Source organism: Chionomys nivalis, chromosome 1, assembly GCF_950005125.1.
Source record: "Chionomys nivalis chromosome 1, mChiNiv1.1, whole genome shotgun sequence".
Lineage (NCBI taxonomy): Eukaryota > Metazoa > Chordata > Mammalia > Rodentia > Cricetidae > Chionomys > Chionomys nivalis.
In genome coordinates, this window is record NC_080086.1 from 159,716,891 (window position 1) to 159,736,974 (window position 20,084).

General features: G+C 40.8%; 1 protein-coding gene across 3 annotated transcripts in view; it reads left to right on the forward strand.

Moving 5' to 3' along the window:
* Tpk1 (thiamin pyrophosphokinase 1) overlaps window positions 1–15,684 on the forward strand; it is a 325,255-nt gene extending 309,571 nt beyond the window's left edge. For all 3 annotated transcript variants that reach the window (XM_057790101.1, XM_057790118.1, XM_057790110.1), the window contains one exon: window positions 14,012–15,684. In XM_057790101.1, coding sequence (XP_057646084.1) covers window positions 14,012–14,130 — 119 coding nt within the window. In that variant the 3' untranslated portion in view covers window positions 14,131–15,684. The remainder of the gene's footprint in view (window positions 1–14,011) is intronic.
* The last annotated feature ends 4,400 nt before the right edge of the window (window positions 15,685–20,084 follow it).

Here is a 20,084-nt window from a genome sequence, read left to right on the forward strand (position 1 = left end):
GCTGGAGTAAAGGTCCTTTTAACTCCTTCACCCCACATATTTATGCTGGTTGCTTTTTGTTTACCTGTGTGAGGTTAGTTGGCTTGATTATTAAATTCTGAGGAGCAGGAATTATGCCTTTCACTTATTGGAGTTAGGTGCCAGCTGCACATTTGACATTATGCATTAATTCTGTGCTCCCTCACATCTTCCCATCTTTCTTCACTTTCCTGTGCCATTTGCATTTTTTGATATACTCATAATAATCTCAGTTGACATTTGAAAGATGGAAGCAAATGTGACTTCAAAGCCTCCTTGGTGCAGATGAAATGATGATATAATAGATTTTCAGTGCTATTTTGGAGAAGTCAGAGCTCTTTGCAGGCATTAACTCATCCGTCTTCACCTTACCCGGATGAGAAATAACTGCAGCACATATTATTGGCATCTTCTAATGGATGCTGAGGTCGCCTGAGGATTTTCTTTCCTCAAAAATCATAGGATATTATAGTAGTAGAATAGAAAGTTCAGTTCTCTGTTCTCCAGGGTGGCCCTGAGACCCAGCTTCACACAATGACGTGCGCTGTTCTCCAGCCTGGGAGGAGGACCTGGATCTACACCTGGACCTGGACGTCATCCTTACTATACGCTGTCACAATTTTCACAGTTGTGTGGATAGTTTCCGGCAAGTCAGTGTGCACAGGATGCTGTGCTGAGCCCCAGATCCCAAGTTCAGGAGAGCAGTCCTTGTACTGTATGGGTCAGTATTCTCTGCATACAAGTGTAAATCTCATGGTAGCTTTTCACAAGGAAATTTTCCAGGCAGTTTTATACAATGTAGCCAAAATAATTCATGCAAACTGGTCATATCTTATGGATGTGAGCTGTCGTTTTTGTCTCGTAGACACTGTGGACGTTTTCTGTTTCTTCAAGTAACTCTGATTATCTCTTTAACTGCCAGAGAACCTGATGTGAATTGAACATACTATTAATATAACATATCTGGGAATGTTTTTTAACAAAGAAACATGGATTTTGCTTATTTTAGGCAGATCTAAACATTTGAAAGTACTGATCTTGGAAGACGGTTCCAAACTAGAATACTTAGTTTTAATTCCTCCAATTCACAGAACATTTCTGGTATAATTGTGTTCTTGGAATGCAGGCGGAGTTGGAGTAAAAAAGTAAAAATTTAAAAATAAAATATTGAAAGGAAAAAAAAAAAATAAGGGAGGATCTGAAATCCCAAAGCGTCTTCCAGGCCTCAAGCAAGGGTGTGTGGGTATGTGACTACAGAATCTGAGACAAAGGCTGGGCGGTCCGAGACTACTGACTGACAGGAAGGGTGGGCCTTCCTTGCTTTCCTGCATTTCATGATTCCTCACTAGGCTACAGAAGGGCGGAGTGCTCACCTCAGGAAGTGTCCAGCGGTCAGGGTTTGGGGAGATAACGTTCAGACGGAGGCACCACGTGACTGTCAGAGGCATGCATAAGAACAAGCTTCACTCACCATTGTCCCAGTGCAGCTCCTGGACAGTGCAGGTCAGCTTCCAGACCCTTTACATCAAAGAGTAAGCAAAGGCTGTCCTGGGACAGCTTCCCTGTGCCGACTGCCTTATCCCAGGCTGTGTTCGCGATTCCGAAGCCTCTCTAGGGAGCTGAATCTCAAGTACACAACCTCTGTCTGGATCTGACGAACTGTCTTCAATACAAATTGAACTTAATGCACGTCAGTGAGCAATTCCCAGCCATGGCATTAACTGATCTCGTGGGGAAACAGGTGAGGAGAGGAGAAGGCAGTGCATCCTCCAATCTCCCTGGCCTTCCCTCCAGCCTTCTCCTGAGCACCAGCATGTCTTCTCACATCACTAAAGCTCTGTGACCCACTACCCAAAAGTCTATATAGCCCTCACAGGACAGCAGCACCCAGACATAAACAGTCTCCAGGTGTCCAGTTGCTTTTTTCAAGTGTTTAAAATGTGAGACCCACTTTTAAAAGGCATGCATTGTCTTTAATTGTCATGCCCGTTTACTCTGTCAATCAGAGAAGTCCCCCCACGAATTTGGAGGTTCATGAGGCTTATGTTGAAGCATCCTAGCAGCTAATTTCTTTACCCCACAGTCAGTCTTTCTCAGTTTCATTATCTGCTTTTAGATTCACGTCAAGCATTTGGAGCAAAAAGCACTACCTACATGAAAGTGCATCAGCTCAGGAGGCATGTGACCACTGTTTGTCCTTCTCTTGCTGAAGCTGCTTGATCATTGATCTTCTGGCTCGGATCTGAAAAGTGCCAAGATCTGGCTGTTGCCTTTGTTCTTCTGAAATTGAAAACAGCTTGGGAGTGGTACTTTGGTGCTGTGTGATCACCCGCTCCCCAGCGTCATTTCAGCTGGTGATTTAGCACTAATAGCTTCTGCCTGACCCAGTTATTACACTGGGTGCTGCAAAATAGTGACTTTCTGTCATTCCTTCCTGGGAGTCCACACTCTTCTTTGAAGAAATTTTCTTCTCTCCTTCTGCCTTTGGGGATTCTTTTCGTTATTAAATGTATTGTAATGCATTTCCCTCGGTATTATTTTCTACCTCAAACTGTCCCAGAAACTCAGTCCTTTTGACATGTCCAAATGGGTTTTGGATCATTTTCTTATTTTTGCAGCAGCTTGTTTCAGGCTCACCAGGCACTCTTTCTGCCTTAAACTGGGATTCTAAATAGTCGGCTCTAACACAAAGTGTGGTCTAAGGGAGGAACCAAGTCGTTTTCCACCAAAGAACTATAAATTCAGTTGCTATAAGGTGAAGAGTGATGGAGACTCAGACCTACAAGTTCAGACTATATGGATTCAGTTTGCAGAAGAGAGGCTAGATTTGTTCCTGGAGGGAACACAAAATTTTCCATGAAAGTGGAAAATTCATGATGTAGTCAAGGAATAGGTACCTGCATAGAATAGCTGGCAAGTAGGTAAGAAATAGCCAGGTGATAGGGAGTCCTAACTGCTATGTCAAGATTTGTGGCTAGGTCTGGGGATGGGCTTTGCTTTGTTTTATCTGATAGTTACCCCATTGCCAGTTAGGATCATTCATAGTTATTGCTTCCCATAGGAATGGCATGGCTAGATGTGAGGTAAGAGGATAAGAAAGAGAAGCAGTGCTTTAAAGGAATACAAGTAGATTATCTGCCACAGCTCCGGCAGTACTCTACTTCTTCATTAGCATCATCAGATGCAGGGTGTGTTCTCATGAAACTTTTAAGTTTGGTTTATTTAAAGTTTTACTTTTCAGTAGTCTTCCTACAGTTTCTTCTATGTATTCCTCGGCCTAGAGGGCAGTGAACTCAGCCCTTGGGAATGAGCATGTTGAGAATTCAAGTATCTGTTTACCTAGGGTTTAATCATCTGAAATAACTTACACCGAGTGTCATGTGCCTTTTATAATGTGCCATGTACGGCTAAACATTTATGTGGAATCATAATCAGATTCTATGTAATCAAGCCAAGAGACACTATTTCCGGGTATGGCAGATGACTGTGTCTCTCCTGTTTTGTCATTTTTACTAAAACATGAGACCCTTAGGTGCAGAGACACTCATCTTTGATCCCTGGTAGCTTCTGCCTTCAAACTCTAATAAATGCCATTATCTCTCCATGTCCATGCTGCCTGGCCCCAGAACTCCCATGAGTACCATGTGGTGAAGATTCTCGAGCCATCTTTGATAAGATGGCACAGTATTTGCACATAATCTATACATACCCTTCATCTACTTTAAGTAAGCTAGACTCTTCACAATAAGGTATAGATTGCTTGTAGTATCTTTTATAATGTAAGTACAATGTAAGTAGTTTCTGTACTGTACTGTTCAAGAAATAAGTCTAAGAAAAACAGTTTGTACATGTCCAGGACAGACACAGATTTCAACCACTGATATAGAGCTTACATATTTAGAAGACCAACTGTATCTAGAAAACAAACAAAGGCATACATATATATGACCCAGGTGGCACCCAGAATGATTTTAAGTATTTCACAGAAGTTAGCTTAGAAAATGTGTGAGTTTAATTCATTCTACTCAGCCAGCTATATGCTAATCATTTGCATGATGGCATTTGCTAACTGCTTCAATCAGTATGTGTCTCTTTCTTCTGATTTTAAGAGGCAGTCCTATCATGCTCTTTCAGTAGAATAGCCAGAGAAAACAAAATGAAGAGAAAATTTTTTGAGTACTTATTTTATGTTAGAAATTGGATCCTGGGAGATCTGATCTCGGCACCAGGAGAGACAGCAGGGCGGTGAGTTTGTGACCAGTGGCGGCGGAAGCAGCCCTGGACAGGGAACTCTGAAGTTCCTCATCCCCTCCCTATACTCCCCGGGCTCCCTGCAGGGGCTCTACCCCCCCATACTGCCTCTCTCTTCTTGTCCCACCCAGCTTGCATCCAGAACCCTTCTTCCTTCTGTCCCCTTTCCTCTTGGGGCACATAACACCATCCAGCTCAGTCTGTCTGGCGCTGGGGGCAAATCCTCAGGGCAAGTAGGCAGGCGAGACCTCCTTTGTCTCACTGGCCTGCCTGCAACAAGCAAGGAGAGACATCACTATAACACCAGGAGACTAGCACTGCAGAGAGCCATCACTGGGAAGGTACATCAGTAGGCAAGGAGACCTGATCCGGTAAAAGAAGATCCAGAGGGGAGCATTCAGAGAAAGAGATGGGCAGGCGCCAATGCAAGAATTCACCTAACAATCTGAAAAACTATATGAAACCACCAGAACCCAGCGACCTCCCAACAGGTGGACATGAACACCTTAATCATGAAGAAGTAGATAAAATTGACTTTATGAAAGTGATTGACGCCCTTAAACAACATGTAAAAAATGCCCTTATAGAAATGGATGAGAAGTATAACAGAAAGTTTGAAGAATTGAGTAAATCAGTGAATGATACCCTAGGAAACCAAGGAAAAACAATCAAACAGATAATGGAAACAGTTCAAGACTTAAAAACTGAAATGGAGGCAAAGAAGAAAACACAAACAGAAGGTCAGCTGGACAGGGAAAATCTAGGTAAACGAATAGAGACTACAGAAGCAAGCATAACCAACAGAATACAAGAGATAGAAGAAAGAATCTCAGATTCTGAAGATACCATAGAGAAAATAAACACGCTGATCAAAGAAAACAGCAAGGCCAACAAATTCTCATCACAAAACATTCAGGAAATATGGGACACAATAAAAAGACCAAACCTAAGAATAATAGGAATAGAAGAAGGAGAAGAAGCGCAGCTCAACGGTCCAGAAAATATATTTAATAAAATTATAGAAGAAAACTTTCCCAACCTAAAGAAAGATATACCTATGAAGATTCAAGAAGCATACAGAACACCGAATAGGCTGGATCAAAAAAAAACATCCTCTCGCCATATAATAATCAAAACACAAAGCATACAGAATAAAGAAAGAATACTAAGAGCAGCAAAGGAAAAAGGCCAAGTTACTTATAAAGGTAAACCTATCAGACTTACACCTGACTTCTCTATGGAAACCATGAAAGCCAGAAGGTCCTGGATAGATGTACTGCAGAAACTAAGAGACCATGGATGCAAGCCCAGACTACTATACCCAGCCAAGCTTTCGTTCACTATAAATGGAGAAAACAAAATTTTCCAGGATAAAAACAAATTTAAACAATACGTAGCCACAAATCCAGCCTTACAGAAAGTAATAGAAGGAAAATCACTAACCAAGGAGTCCAACAATGACCACAATATCTCAGACAACTAGAGACCCTTCACCAGCGCAACACAAAGAAGGGGAACACACAAAATTTCCAACTTAAAAAATGACCGGAGTTAACAACCACTGGTCATTAATATCACTTAATGTCAATGGACTCAACTCTCCTATAAAAAGGCACAGACTAAGAGATTGGATACGAAAACAGGATCCAACATTCTGCTGTTTACAAGAAACACACCTCAACCACAAAGACAGGCACCTACTCAGAATAAAGGGTTGGGATAAGGCTTATCAAGTAAATGGACCTAAGAAACAAGCAGGGGTGGCCATACTAATTTCTAACAAAGTTGACTTCAAACTTAAATCAATCAGGAGAGATGGAGAGGGACATTTTCTACTCATAACAGGAACAATTCATCAGGATGAAGTCTCAATCCTGAATATCTATGCCCCTAATATAAAAGCACCCACGTACGTAAAAGAAACATTGTTAAAACTCAAGGCAGCCATCAAACCGCACACATTAATAGTAGGAGACTTTAATACTCCTCTCTCACCAATGGACAGGTCAAGTAGACAGAAACCTAACAGAGAAATAAGAGAATTAATGGAGGTAATGAATCAAATGGACTTAACAGACATCTATAGAATATTCCACCCAAATAGGAAAGAATATACCTTCTTCTCTGCAGCTCATGGAACCTTCTCAAAAATCGACCACATACTCGGTAACAAAGCAAACATCCACAGTTACAAAAAAATATTAATAACCACCTGTATCTTATCAGATCACCATGGATTAAAGCTAGAATTCTGCAACAATGCTACCCCCAGAAAGCCTACAAACTCATGGAAACTGAATAGTCAACTACTGAACCATTCCTGGATTAAGGAAGAAATAAAGAAAGAAATTAAACTCTTCCTTGAAGACAATGAAAATAAAGAAACAACATACTCAAACCTATGGGACACTATGAAAGCAGTTCTGAGAGGAAAGTTCATAGCACTAACTGCCCACTTAAAGAAAACAGAGAAAGCACACATTGGAGACTTAACAGCCCACCTGAAAGCTCTAGAAAAAAAAGAAGCAGACTCACCTAGAAGGGGTAGAAGACTGGAAATAATCAAACTGAGGGCTGAAATCAACAAAATAGAGACACAGAAAACAATTGAAAGAATCAATGAATCAAAAAGCTGGTTCCTGGAGAAAATCAACAAGATTGATAAACCCCTATCCAAACTAATCAAACGGCAGAGAGAGAATTTGCAAATTAATAAGATCAGAAATGAAAAGGGAGACATAACCACAGACACAGAGGAAATTCAGAGAATCATTAGATCTTACTACAAAGGCCTGTATGCCACAAAACTGGAAAATGTAAAAGAAATGGACGCTTTTTTAGATAAATACCATTTACCAAAGTTAAACCAGGACCAGGTGAACAACCTAAATAGACCGGTTAGTCGTGAAGAATTAGAAGCTGTTATCAAAAACCTCCCTTCCAAAAAAAGTCCAGGACCAGATGGTTTCAATGCAGAATTCTACCAGAACTTCCAAGAAGACCTAATACCTATTCTCCTTAATGTATTTCACAATATAGAAACAGAAGAGTCATTGCCAAATTCCTTTTATGAAGCTACAGTAACTCTGATACCAAAACCACACAAAGACACAACCAAGAAAGAGAATTACAGGCCAATCTCACTCATGAACATCGACGCAAAAATCCTCAACAAAATTCTGGCAAACCGAATCCAAGAACACATTAGAAAAATTATCCATTATGATCAAGTAGGCTTCATCCCAGAGATGCAGGGCTGGTTTAACATACGCAAATCTATCAATGTAATCCATCATATAAATAAACTGAAAGAAAAAAACCATATGATCGTTTCATTAGATGCTGAAAAAGCATTTGACAAAATTCAACATCCCTTTATGATAAAAGTCTTGGAGAGATTAGGGATACAAGGGTCATACCTAAATATAATTAAAGCTATATACAGCAAGCCGACAGCTAATATCAAATTAAATGGAGAGAAACTTAAAGCCATCCCACTAAAATCAGGAACACGCCAAGGCTGTCCACTCTCTCCATACCTCTTCAATATAGTTCTCGAAGTTTTAGCAATAGCAATAAGACAACATAAGGGGATAAAGGGGATTCAAATTGGAAAGGAAGAAGTTAAACTTGCATTATTTGCAGATGATATGATAGTGTACATGAGCGACCCCAAAAACTCCTCCAAAGAACTCCTACAGCTGATAAACGCCTTTAGTAATGTGGCAGGATACAAGATCAACTCCAAAAAATCAGTCGCCCTCTTATACACAAAGGATCTGGAAGCAGAGAGAGAAATAAGAGAATCATCACCTTTCACGATAGCCACAAACAGCATAAAATATCTTGGGGTAACTCTAACCAAGGAAGTGAAAGATCTATTTGACAAAAACTTTAAGGCATTGAAGAAAGAAATTGAAGAGGATACCAGAAAATGGAAGGATCTCCCTTGCTCTTGGATTGGGAGAATCAACATAGTAAAAATGGCAATTCTACCAAGGGCAATTTATAGATTCAATGCAATCCCCATTAAAATCCCATCAAAATTCTTCACAGATCTTGAAAGGACAATAATCAACTTTATATGGAGAAACAAAAAACCCAGGATAGCCAAAACAATCTTATACAATAAAGGAACTTCTGGAGGCATTACCATCCCTGACTTCAAACTCTATTACAGAGCTACAGTAATGAAAACAGCGTGGTACTGGCATAAAAACAGAGAAGTCGACCAATGGAATCGTATAGAAGACCCGGATTTTAACCCACAAACCTATGAACAACTGATTTTTGATAAAGGAGCTAAAAGTATACAATGGAAGAAAGAAAGCATCTTCAACAAATGGTGCTGGCACAATTGGATGTCAACCTGTAGAAGAATGAAAATAGACCCATATCTATCACCATGCACAAAACTCAAGTCCAAATGGATCAAAGACCTCAATATCAATCTGAACACACTGAACCTGATAGAAGAGAAAATGGGAAGTACCCTACAACATATGGGCACTGGAGATCGCTTCCTATGTATAACCCCAGCAGCACAGACATTAAGGACAACATTGAATAAATGGGACCTCCTGAAACTGAGAAGCTTCTGTAAAGCAAAGGACACTGTCATTAAGACAAAAAGGCAGCCTACTGACTGGGAGAAGATCGTCACCAACCCCGCAACAGACAAAGGTCTGATCTCCAAAATATATAAAGAACTCAAGAAACTAGACTTTAAAAGGATAATTAACCCAATTAAAAAATGGGGCACTGAACTGAACAGAGAATTCTCAACAGAAGAAGTTAAAATGGCCAAAAGATACTTAAGGTCATGCTCAACCTCCTTAGCGATCAGAGAAATGCAAATCAAAACAACTTTGAGATATCATCTTACACCTGTCAGAATGGCTAAAATCAAAAACACCAAGGATAGCCTTTGCTGGAGAGGTTGTGGAGAAAGGGGTACCCTCATCCATTGCTGGTGGGACTGCAAACTTGTGCAACCACTTTGGAAATCAGTGTGGCGGTTTCTCAGAAAAATTGGGATCAACCTACCCCTGGACCCAGCAATACCACTCTTGGGAATATACCCAAGAGATGCCCTATCATATGACAAAAGCATTTGTCCAACTATGTTCATAGCAGCATTATTTGTAATAGCCAGAACCTGGAAGCAACCTAGATGCCCTTCAATGGAAGAATGGATGAAGAAAGTGTGGAATATATACACATTAGAGTACTACTCTGCGGTAAAAAACAATGACTTCTCGAATTTTGCATGCAAATGGATGGAAATAGAAAATACGATCCTTAGTGAGGTAACCCAGACCCAAAAAGAAGAACATGGGATGTACTCACTCATAATTGGTTTCTAGCCATGGATAGGGGCCACTGAGTCTATAATTTGTGATCCTAAAGAAGCTAAACAAGAGGGTAAACCCAAGGGAAAACATATAGATATCCTCCCAGCTATGGGAAATAGTCATGACTGATGGGCAAAAAATTGGAATCTTGGGGGTGGGGTGGGATGGGGATGAGGGGTGATGGGGAGAGAAAAGTGTGAAGGAGAGGATGAGGGGAACTGGGGGAATCGGGGTGAATGGGGATAAAGAAAGTTTGGATAGGGGAGCAGGGAAACTCATACCTTAGGTAAGGGAGCCACCTAAGGGGTGACAAGAGACTTGAACTTGGAATGGCTACCAGATGCCCAGGGCAATGTCCCCAGTTAGTTCATTGGGGCACCTGAGGATAGGGAACCTGAAATGAACCTATCCTATAATCTTACTGATGAATATCTTGCATATCGCCATAGAACCTTCATCTAGCGATGGATGGAGATAGAGCCAGAGACCCACACTGGAGCACCGGACTGAGCTCCCAAAGTTATAATGAGGAGCAGAAGGAGAGAGAACATGAACAAAGAAGTCAGGACCATGAGGGGTGCACCCAACCACTGAGACAGTGGGGCCGATCTATTGGGAGCTCACCAAGGTCAGCTGGACTGCTACTGAAAAAAACATGGGATAAAACCGGACTCTCGGAATGTGGCGGACAATGAGAGCTGACGAGAGGCCAAGGAGAATGGCACAGGAACTTTCATCTGGCGATGGATCGAGAGAGAGACAGAGACCCAATTTGGATCAACCGTCTGAGCTCTTAAGGTCCAAATGAAGAGCAGAAGGAGGGAGAACATGAGCAAGGAAATCAGGACCACGAGGCGTGCACCCACCCACAGTGACAGTGGAACTGATCTATTGGGAGCTCTCCAAGGCCAGCTGGACTGGGACTGAATAAGCATGGGTTGAAACTGGACTCTCTGAACAAGGCGGACAATGAAGGCTGATGAGAAGCCAAGGACAATGGCACTAGGTTTCGATCCTAATACATGAACTGGCTTTGTGGGAGCTTAGCCTGTTTTGATGCTCACCTTCCTGGGCCTGGATGGAAGTGGGAGGACCTTGGTCTTCCTGTAGGGCAGGGAATTTGGACTGCTCTTCAGTAGCGAGAGGGAGGGGGAATGGACTGGGGGGAGGAGAAGAGGAGTGGGGATAGGGGAGGGGAGAGGGGGGAGGGGGCAATGTGTGGGAGGAGGGGAGGGAAATGGGAAACGGGGAGCAGTTGGAAATTTTAATTTAAAAAGAATAAAAAAAAAAAAAAAAAAAAAAAAAAAAAAAAAAGAAATTGGATCCTGTATTCTATGTACCATGCCTGTGAAGTAGGGATTATTATTCACATTCTACAGTTAAGGAAACTGAGATCAAAGTAACTTCATTCACCTCTGTCCTCCTCATAAAGGAGGTTCCCAATGTTTGACAGAAAGATTTTTTTTCTCTGCAAGCCCTCACCCCTAGAGTTCTCATCCTCACCCCTAGAGAACCTGGGACAGAAGGTGGAAATGTCTTAAGAGTGTTTCTTGTATTTCTGAGGTCTAGTTCTCAACAATATGAAACCCTGTTCATGGTGTAATTTTTGATGTATCCAAATTTGTGCAGTCTTTGCAAATAATGTGTTCACAAGAGCAGTGTCCACGCCATGCGCAGAAGATGCACTCCGGCAGCAACAGCACTCTTCCTCCTCCTGATCTTGCTTTCTTCCCACCCTTTCTTCTGGGAAGTTCTCTGAGCCTTGGAGGGCCTGACACAAATGTCCCATTGCAAGCTGAGCATTCAACCATTCTCAGCGCACTGAGCAATTATGAGTCTCTGCAGTAACCACAACTCATTCCAAAAGGAAGCTTCTGTGACCAAAGAAGACAGCAACACTGATCTATATGCTCAGACTAAGTACTGAGAAGGCAACTTGACATGAACAGTATGTCCATTTAGCAGTACAACAGCAGCAGGTTCTGCTCAGGCCAATGACCTTGTAAGTTTAAATGGGTTGTTCTGTATTTCAGATTATTCATTTTAGTTTCTACTCTCAGTTATTTCCTATAAGCTGGAAGCTTATCATACATACTTATTGCTGTTAATTAGCTGTTGATACAATAGCAAATATTATAGAATAAAACCTAAATTATTGTTGCCTTGCTCACTAAGGTGTTTTCTGAAAAGACTTTGATCCTGTGTGTCCTAACACAGCCATTGCAGTTCTTTTCTCCTTTGAAAACTAATTAAGATGCATCCTATTGTAGATAAAGAAGGGTACATGATGTGATTTCCTTCCTCTCAAAGCCTAGAAGTCTTAGCCCTCACAAGATCAAAATGGAATTAATGCACAGCTGTCAACTACAGCAACAATTTTATACTGTTATCTTTTGAGCTCAGTTAAGACTAGGATTTTCTTCTAATTGGTTTCCAGACTTACAACACATTGTGTCAATTTCAGATGACTGTGTGTACTTAGTTCCTCACTATAGAGATTCCTCTTTGAAATTAGCAGAGCTTCTAAAGCATCCTCTTTTGCCCTTACTATTTATCAAAAGTCCACACTGCCCCCTACAAAATTTGTAAAACTTTGCACCCCTAGTTCATGGATGTGTCTATGAAAGCCACTGGGCTGTGGGGGCAGCCTTATAGGAAGCAGGATATCATCCAGAGTTAGGAAGTAGACTGTTGTAAACCCCACCATGACCCCCACCCAAACCCCACTATCTACATCATGTAACAGTGTCTCTCTGCAAATACTGATGCCTGTGTCCCCTTCACTTAGAAACCTCATCTCCTAAAGCTCCAGATCAGAAGAAACAAGCTTCTTGCAGTGTACTGCATGCTACAGTAGTGTTCATAGGAAAGCACTCTGCATGCCCAGACAGTTCTATTTTATGGCTTCTTGTTTGCATTAGTAAAGACACTGACAACTACAAAAAGCAAATAACATATATTTTAATTTTAAAAAAATCACCCAGTGCTGTAATTTGACTTGGCAGTACTGGGGATTTAAATTGCATTTTCAAGATGTCCTAAGGAAGACAGCAGGCCCCCTCTAGTGGAGACTGAGCCTTGTAACTGACTGTTTCCCTCAAGCATGAACTGCATAGTTAAAATCTGAAGGAAAGGGCACTTTCTGCTTCACTTTGGTTTAGTCACATTTTAGCCAAGAAAATCCTGTTAATCAAAGGATATTTGCAAGAGAGTCATTTGAAGTCACACTGATGAAATGAAATGTTCTGAATAAGCAAGGGAGAAGATGCTGACTTGTGCCAAGGTGCTAACCTCTTCGGAAATAAAATACATACTTATATGTATGTACCTGCAAGATATATAAATATATTGTGGTAGTTTGAATGTAAGAGGCCCCCATAAGCTCATAGAAAGTGGCATTATTAGGAGGTGTGGCTTTGTTGGAATAGTATGGCCTTGTTGAAGGAAGTGTGTCACTGTGGTAGCAGGTTTTGACGTCTAAAACCATATCCAGTGTGTCAGTTCACTTCCTGTTGCCTGTGCAAGATGTGGGAATCTCATTTCCTTTTCTGGCATCATGTGTGCCTCCTCACTGCCCTGTCCCAACATGATAATTATAGACTGAACCTCTCAACTGTAAGCCAACCCCAATTAAATGTTTTCCTTTATAAGAGTTGCCATGGTCATAGTGTCTCTTGACAGCAATAGAAACCCCAACTAAGACATATACAAACTCCAACTACACAAGTCAAACTTACACCTCTCTCAGATAGTTAAGCAGCCTGAAGGATAATTTTTATCTCCTGCCTTCGTCTTGAGCTGAGTTTGTAACTTCTACGATATTACACATCTGAAAGTCAGCTTTGACCTTTGTGTTCCCATTAATTTTCCAGAACATAAGCCATGCTCACCATGGCATTTCTTTATGAGTTAAAAATAATGACCCAAACTCCATGCTTTTTTAGGTATCTAGTTTTCTGTCCTCTATGACTTGTACTGTGCCTTCTAGAGTTTAATGGTTTTATAAAATAATATTTCTGTACCATCAAAAAATAAATAAAACTTTCCCAGGCAAGCAAGAAAGTAAATGACACATTACAGATATGTGTTTTGAGTTTAGAATTAGTAAAGAAAAGTGGGGGGGGGGGGTAATGGATCTATTGTCAATAATAGTGTATAGCCCAGGACACTTAATGATATAATGACAAGTTCTAAGAATGGGTAGAGAACATTGTAGAAATTCTTGGGTTTAAAACCCTACACCATTCTGCTTTCATATAACATCTATCAAAGTATATTCTCAGCTGTATCATTGTAGCTGTTGACACAATTGGTCTACACTGAGACAATTTTTTTTTCACTACTATGACAAATTTTTCACTGATCTGCTTCTCTTTTTTCTCCCACAGCAAATGATGTGCTTGCCTTCGGAACACTGGTCAGTACTTCTAACACCTACGATGGATCTGGGGTCGTGACTGTGGAAACTGACCACCCTCTTCTCTGGACCATGGCCATCAAAATCTAACCTATAGGGTGGCACCCATCATGTGCCTCTGCCTTCCCTTATCTGCCCAGTGGTTCATTGTTAACCATGAATAATCACCTCAGTGTGCAGAGATCTAAATGTCTCCATAGGAAGCTCTGGGCTGTCAAGATGTTGGGGTTAGGGTACAGCTGAGCAGAGGAGCACTTGCTGTACAAGGGCAAGGCCTTGGGGATTAACCCTCAGTACCACAAAATAGAGATGTTGGTGTTTAAACTTTCTATAAATAGTATCTCAATTTTAGATTGAGGGAAAATTATGTTCTATCAAAGTAAATAAGCTTTATTATACTCTATTGGAAAGCTAATGTAAATCATTAAATTATATCATTCAGTTCTGATCATTTTAATTTAATTAATCAGTGCATTTACCTTAAAAAAATATCTTTTTAATTTCGAAGCACCAAAAACTGTTGTCAGTGTTGCCTTGGAGTCTAGCACTTCCTTAAATGCCTGACAACAAGGGCTACCTACCTCTGAGTATCTCCTACCACTGGATTCCTGTCTGTAATGCATATTATCTTTCAGTGCTATGACAGGATGGCACCGTTTCACTTTGACATGATATTTTAAAGGGTAAGAATCACTGACTTAATAGTTATATTTGAAAGCAAGCAGTTACATGGGCTGTGGATAAATGAGAAGTGGTAATTCATGAGGCCCTCATACATTAACACCCCAAAACTTAAAAGTAAGGACTCCGACCTTCAGAAATGCAGAGGACTTTATGAAAATCATGACACACATCCATAAGGTTTGTGCGAGGGATCTTTATCTTAAAAACTCAGTCACTTTTAACATACCTCACTAAAAGATGAAGTATTAATTCAGGGACCATACATTTCCTGATATCACCAGAAAATTAGTGTGCTGTAAAGATAAATGAACACAGCCTGCTGAGGAATCAGCTCCTGAGGTCTATTTCTTCATCCTAGTCCACCATGTGCCTGGTTCCTGACCCCATTCTAGCTGTAAAGTAGCAGGGGCTGTAATCATTGAGTGTGGGGAAGAACCCCAGCTCCGAACTCTAAATGCTAGCACATTACAGTTATAGAGCAGATAATACTAAGCATATGCTTGCTGGTGCATAAAAATGTCTTCATGTCTCTTTCATGATGTCTCCTACTCATCTTCCTACCCTCTCCTATACCACTGGTTAAACTACACCTTGCCAAACAACCTATGACTTAAGGATCACCTGCCCACCATGTTGTACTTATCCATGGCTGTGCCACTGTCTTCTTGGTGCTACAATAGTTTGAGGCTTCAAACATAAATAGAGAAAGAAAAGAAATCAGTTGAACCAACACCATGTTCTGCACAGAAATTCTTAGAATTATTGTTATTATAAATGCAAAATGTGATACTGAAATCTGGATGTCAATAAAAACAGTTATCAATGTGCATGTCTATAGTGGATTTCTAAGAAAATGTTTAATTTTATCACTTGTATTTCATCATGACCCATCTCTCATAAACAGTGTTTCTACTCAAAGAGTTAATAAAGAGGTTTTAAATCTCACATCTGATTTCAAACAACAATCAGTCGTATTAAGTTCTCCCTCTAACGTTTCTCCATGGAAATTACTCTCTAAACAACCTGAACCAGTGGTTTTTATTCCATTGTTTTGGATCCCTCTTGCTCTGTATATAAAAATAAGAATTGCTTGTCTTACCTAGAAACTTTGTAAGAATTAGAAAAGACAAAAAAAATAAAGATAACTTGCATCGTGGGTATCTCGTTGCTGGAGAAAAAGAGCCAATAGCGAACTATGTGTCTTCTGCAGTAGAGAAAATAAAAAGAAGTGATAGAGAAAGACCTCTGAGGAGCAGGAAGAAATGAGATGGGACAGTTGAAGATCACATTGGTGCCATGGTAACAAGCTCATGTCTAGGACCTTCCTCATCTTCTTAGTACAAATGCAGAGCTCAGAGGTTCTATGTATCCCTTCCATTCCCAACAGACAGATGCTGCTCTTCAGGAGAGAGGACAGCCAGGCTCTTTCACTGATTCAGCAGGAAAGCTTGTGGAAGACCTCCAGGTGCTGCCACAAACAATACTTGTCACAAATGAAATGAGAAGGGGAAAGGAGTCAGAGCCAAAACCGGGCAGGCAGCATCTTCTTTGATACCACTCTCTACTCAGTAGAGGCTCAGCCATGTCTCTATCTTCCAATTTGTAGACTGCTCTAGGTTCATAACTAGAAGCCTATTCATTACAAGCAAAAGACATGTCCATCATTTAAAAAGTTTACTATTAAAGCATATCTTATTTAACCTGCAAGCATCAGTGTGTGTGTGTGTGTGTGTGTGTGTGTGTGTGTGTGTGTGTGTGATTGTAAACTTTAATTAAGCTTGATGAACATGTAAACACTGGGGTCAGTGGGAATGGATACTTAACCCAGACTATCACCTGTGAATGATACCAGAAACACCAGATGACTACCTCAGGCATTCTCTCAAAGCAAAGGTGTCAGCAGGAACTGGGGGTGTCAGTTCCTGCTGACAAGTGAAGAACTGCTTGCTGGTGTTACAACAACCCTTGCCTGATGCTTGAAACTACACAAAGGCAGTCCCCCTCTCTGTGTACTATCTGACTTATCTAAGCAAATGTTCGCTGTTTTTTATATAGCAATAATATGAGCCTACAAATAGTGACGGCTCAGGTACAAAGGTTAAAGTCAACCCTGCAAGGAATTCCTTCTTAGCCCCTATTCGGGTCAGACCCTGACCTGCAGCCTGTAGCTATATGGAAAATGAAATTGGGTCATACTTCTTGAACTATGACTTAGATCAGTTCCTTCCTTCCTTCCTTGATCAGCTTGCAGCTTCTGTCATCTAGTGACTGGTCCATGAAATAGCACTGGCTACCCATAGCACTAGCTTGGTCTGAGCCAACAGCAACAGTGATTGGCTTTTCAATGATCGAAGTCTCGCGTGACTATGAGATGTGAGGGGTGAGTGAGGTGGAAGCAGATGTGGGGTCTGATGGCAGTATTCTGGGGAAAGGGCAGGGCGGATTTCACTGGGATTGGAAACTAGGACTTTTACTCACAGAGAAACAAGGAGGAGGTACACATTGCTTGCGTGCTTTTAAAGCTATAATGCAAGAATGTTGCCTCGTGCTCCTCTATGTGTGAAGTGCACCTCTCACCGTCTACCCCCATGTGGAGTCAGCCTTGCTGACTATTCCTGCTTACAGTCACGCCTCCCTGCATGTTTATTGAACTGTTGAAATGAAGCAACCCATAGATGGGATGTGACTGGTGGCATGCACCAAGTCAGCGCACAGGGAGAAATGATTCTTCACTCCTCTAAGGCTCTGGGATTATTGCGATCTCAGTGATGACTTTCAGACCATTCACCGTGACCCACAAAGAATATATTTGTCTTATGACTCAGTCTGTAGAGAAACACACACACACACTGAAACATACAATATGTTCTAATTTTACGTTAAATTGAAAAGCTCTCCAGTATATTTGAAAATCATATCTCAGAAAAGAAAACTGCTTAGAGTTACTTTAAAAGCATGTGTGAGCATGAATATAGGCGTCCTGTGCTTAGATTACACTAATTTCTTAAATTTATAATATTGATGTCACTTTTAAACTATATTTCTCTGTACAGATTAAAATTTAAGCCACGGGGCCAATTCCTTTCTAGGGGGTCCTTGTCTAAGGGCTGGACAAGAAGTGGCAGGTGTAGGTAGCACAAGTTTGCCCTTTCCTGCCCATAGCAGATTTCACTCATCAGTCATGGTTTTCTTTTCTGGTGAGCCCCAGCCAAAGTCTCAAACTTCATCTCAAAACAGTTATCCAAGCAGATGTGATTGCTGACGCTCCACTGACTCAGAGCTAATGTGTTATTTTCCCACTGTATACAAACCCGCTCTGCTGACAGCCCAGGAAAGAGGCCGTGGAAACATCACTCTTGCTCAGAGCTAATGAGAAAATAAACACATCCAAGGACTTGTTCCCAGTGTGCTAAAGCAAGGACTCTGTACACAGCTAAATAAAAACTAGATCTACCCTGAAATAACATGGAGAACATAAGCAGACCCCATGCTCATTCGTAGTTGGGAAGGAAGAGTCCTCAGAACAGGCCTGCAGTTTCTCAATGAGAGCCAAAATCTCTAAGAGACCACACTGACAGAGTCCGTCCAGATATGGACAAGGATTGCAATAGTTAAAGCACTTGAAATTTATAACTTGTACCTTAGCAACTATTTATTTTAGAAATACCCTTTAAAATCTAAAGAACGAGAGAATATTTAATAGACAGGACTTGGAGGGAACAAAAATAAAAAATTATAAGTATAAAACTTCTGTGATAGAACAGTGTTCCATCTGAATAACTAATTTCATGCTGAGTTATTTAACGTTATGAATCCTTCTTAGACTAAAAACCCCTGTAGGCATGCACATCTGTCCTTCTTGTTATCTGCCATCTCCTGTCTGCTGCATGAGTTCGGGGGAGACATGCAGTCTGCTGCTGAGTGAGCAAACAGCCGCTTTACACCACACTGCAGGAACACATGCATTTCCCAGCCTCTAGCAACCCCTGTTCTGTTCCATATGTGGTCCTGAGCTGTCTACACATCAGATATGCTAACATTTCTCTTAGCTGTGTCCCACTTCCACATTGGACAGACCTGATAAAATCATTCTTCACGTTCCTGCCTGTAGAAGGAAGTAATATTTATAAGGCCAAGGCAAGGCTCCAAGGTGCCAATCCAAGGCAAATATTTTGATCAAGGTAAGAAAAAAAAAAAAAAAACCATAAGGTCAAGGACTATGAAGTTGTCTGAAACCGGTGAATAAAGAACAATGAAAGACACAGGCACATAATGACAGAGCTTGGAATGTATGGTTTCGTTGAAAAAAACCAAGGCTATACGGGTCAAGGCTGTTCTCTGGCTGGTGGGGAACTGTTCTGAGTTGGAAATCTTGAAGCTGAAACACCTCCTAGTTGGGAATGGCTGTCATGGCTGAGGTAGACTACTACTAGAACTCATGCTGTTTCTAACAACTTAAGGACTTGCCCTTCAATTCTGACCTCTTTATTTGTATTTAAATCTACTTATTACACCAAATTAAGCTGATGGAATTAGTTTGAGTATTCTAAGATCTCCCGCTGAACTGCCTACACTATACCTAATTATTTGTGCTCTTGATTCATTGTTCTCTGTTGAAAAACCTATTGGTAAAGAAAAATCCTGTTTTAGGGCTGGAGAGATGGCTCAGTGGTTAAGAGCGCTGCCTGCTCTTCCAGAGGTCCTGAGTTCAATTCCCAGCAATCACATGGTGGCTCACAACCATCTGTAATGAGATCTGGTGCCCTCTCCTGGCCTGCAGACAGAATACCAAGAATACTGTATACATAATAAATAAATAAATCTTAAAAAAAAAAAAAAGAAAAAAGAAAAATCCTGTTTTAATTTAAACTTAGTGTGGTGATGCACACCTGTAATTCCAGCACTCAGGAGTGGGAACCTGAGAATCAGAAGTTCAAGGTCATCCTCAGATATATAGTTAGGTCAAGGATAACTAGGCTACATGAGACTGTTTTCAAAAACAAAACAAAAAAAGAGCAACAACGACAAAAAGTCTATGTTATAAAAAAATCACTTTTATTAATAGACTTCATGAATATTTGCAGAATGCATTCAGATTTCTGTGTTTGCAGCCACCCTTTCACCTGTCCTTTTTGCCAATTTTCCTCCTTATCCCACCACATCTTACTGGATAGACCTGATAATTTCAGTCATCTTATGGAATTTAAAAACCAGTTATTTCCAACATAATGGGGCTTTCAGTACTATGATATTATTGCCAAATATAGGGAAAGTCCTAAAAGTAAGGAGTTTCTTAAAATAACATAAAAGCTTCCATTCTTCATTCTGTAAGAAAGACTTAAGTGCCCAATGACATTCTC